This window comes from Priapulus caudatus, unplaced genomic scaffold, assembly GCF_000485595.1.
Source record: "Priapulus caudatus unplaced genomic scaffold, Priapulus_caudatus-5.0.1 Scaffold1556, whole genome shotgun sequence".
Taxonomy (NCBI): Eukaryota; Metazoa; Priapulida; class Priapulimorpha; order Priapulimorphida; family Priapulidae; genus Priapulus; species Priapulus caudatus.
The window spans coordinates 7242-7788 of NW_014578617.1; the positions used below are offsets into that span (position 1 = coordinate 7242).

General features: G+C 46.6%; 1 protein-coding gene across 1 annotated transcript in view; it reads right to left on the reverse strand.

The window, feature by feature from the left end:
* Positions 1-242: 242 nt before the first annotated feature.
* The window catches only part of LOC106816995 (unconventional myosin-VI-like), a gene marked incomplete at its 5' end in the record, with an annotated part of 54404 nt that continues 54099 nt past the window's right edge, over positions 243-547 (reverse strand). The window contains 1 exon segment of the mRNA XM_014821638.1: positions 243-382. Coding sequence (XP_014677124.1) covers positions 243-382 — 140 coding nt within the window.

A 547-nucleotide genomic window follows, 5' to 3' on the forward strand; every position in this document is an offset into this window, starting at 1 on the left:
GTTGATTGTACCATATGATAGACACTACAGGGAAACACCTAGTGTCCTTTATACGCAGGTGTCCTGTTCTGCAGGGGCCACTCACCGCCGCCTTCTTATTCCGCTCCTCATGCGCCCTCTTCGCCTCCTCCTCGGCCTTCCTCTTTGCTTCCATCTCGATGCGCGATCGCTTCTCCTCCTCCTCCCTCCTCCTCCGCTGCTCCTCGTCCTCCTTCCTCCGCCTCTCCCTCTCCCGCTCCTCCTCAATTCGACGCAGCCTCTCCTGCTCCTCGGCGATCTTCTGCTGCCCGAGTCGGCACTTCAGTGCTGCCATCTGGCGGTCCTGAGCCTCGATGAGCGACGTGTATGCGCGGTCGATCTCCTCGCGCGTCATGGCCGTCGTCTGCCGGAAACAAGACGGCATCGTCTTTATTTTTATTTTATTCTATTTATTTCATTAATTTATTATTTTGATCATTTATTTTTTTTATTTATTGTTTTAACAATTAATTTTAATTTAATATTTTAACTATTTATTTTAATTTATTATTTTAACAATTAATTTTAA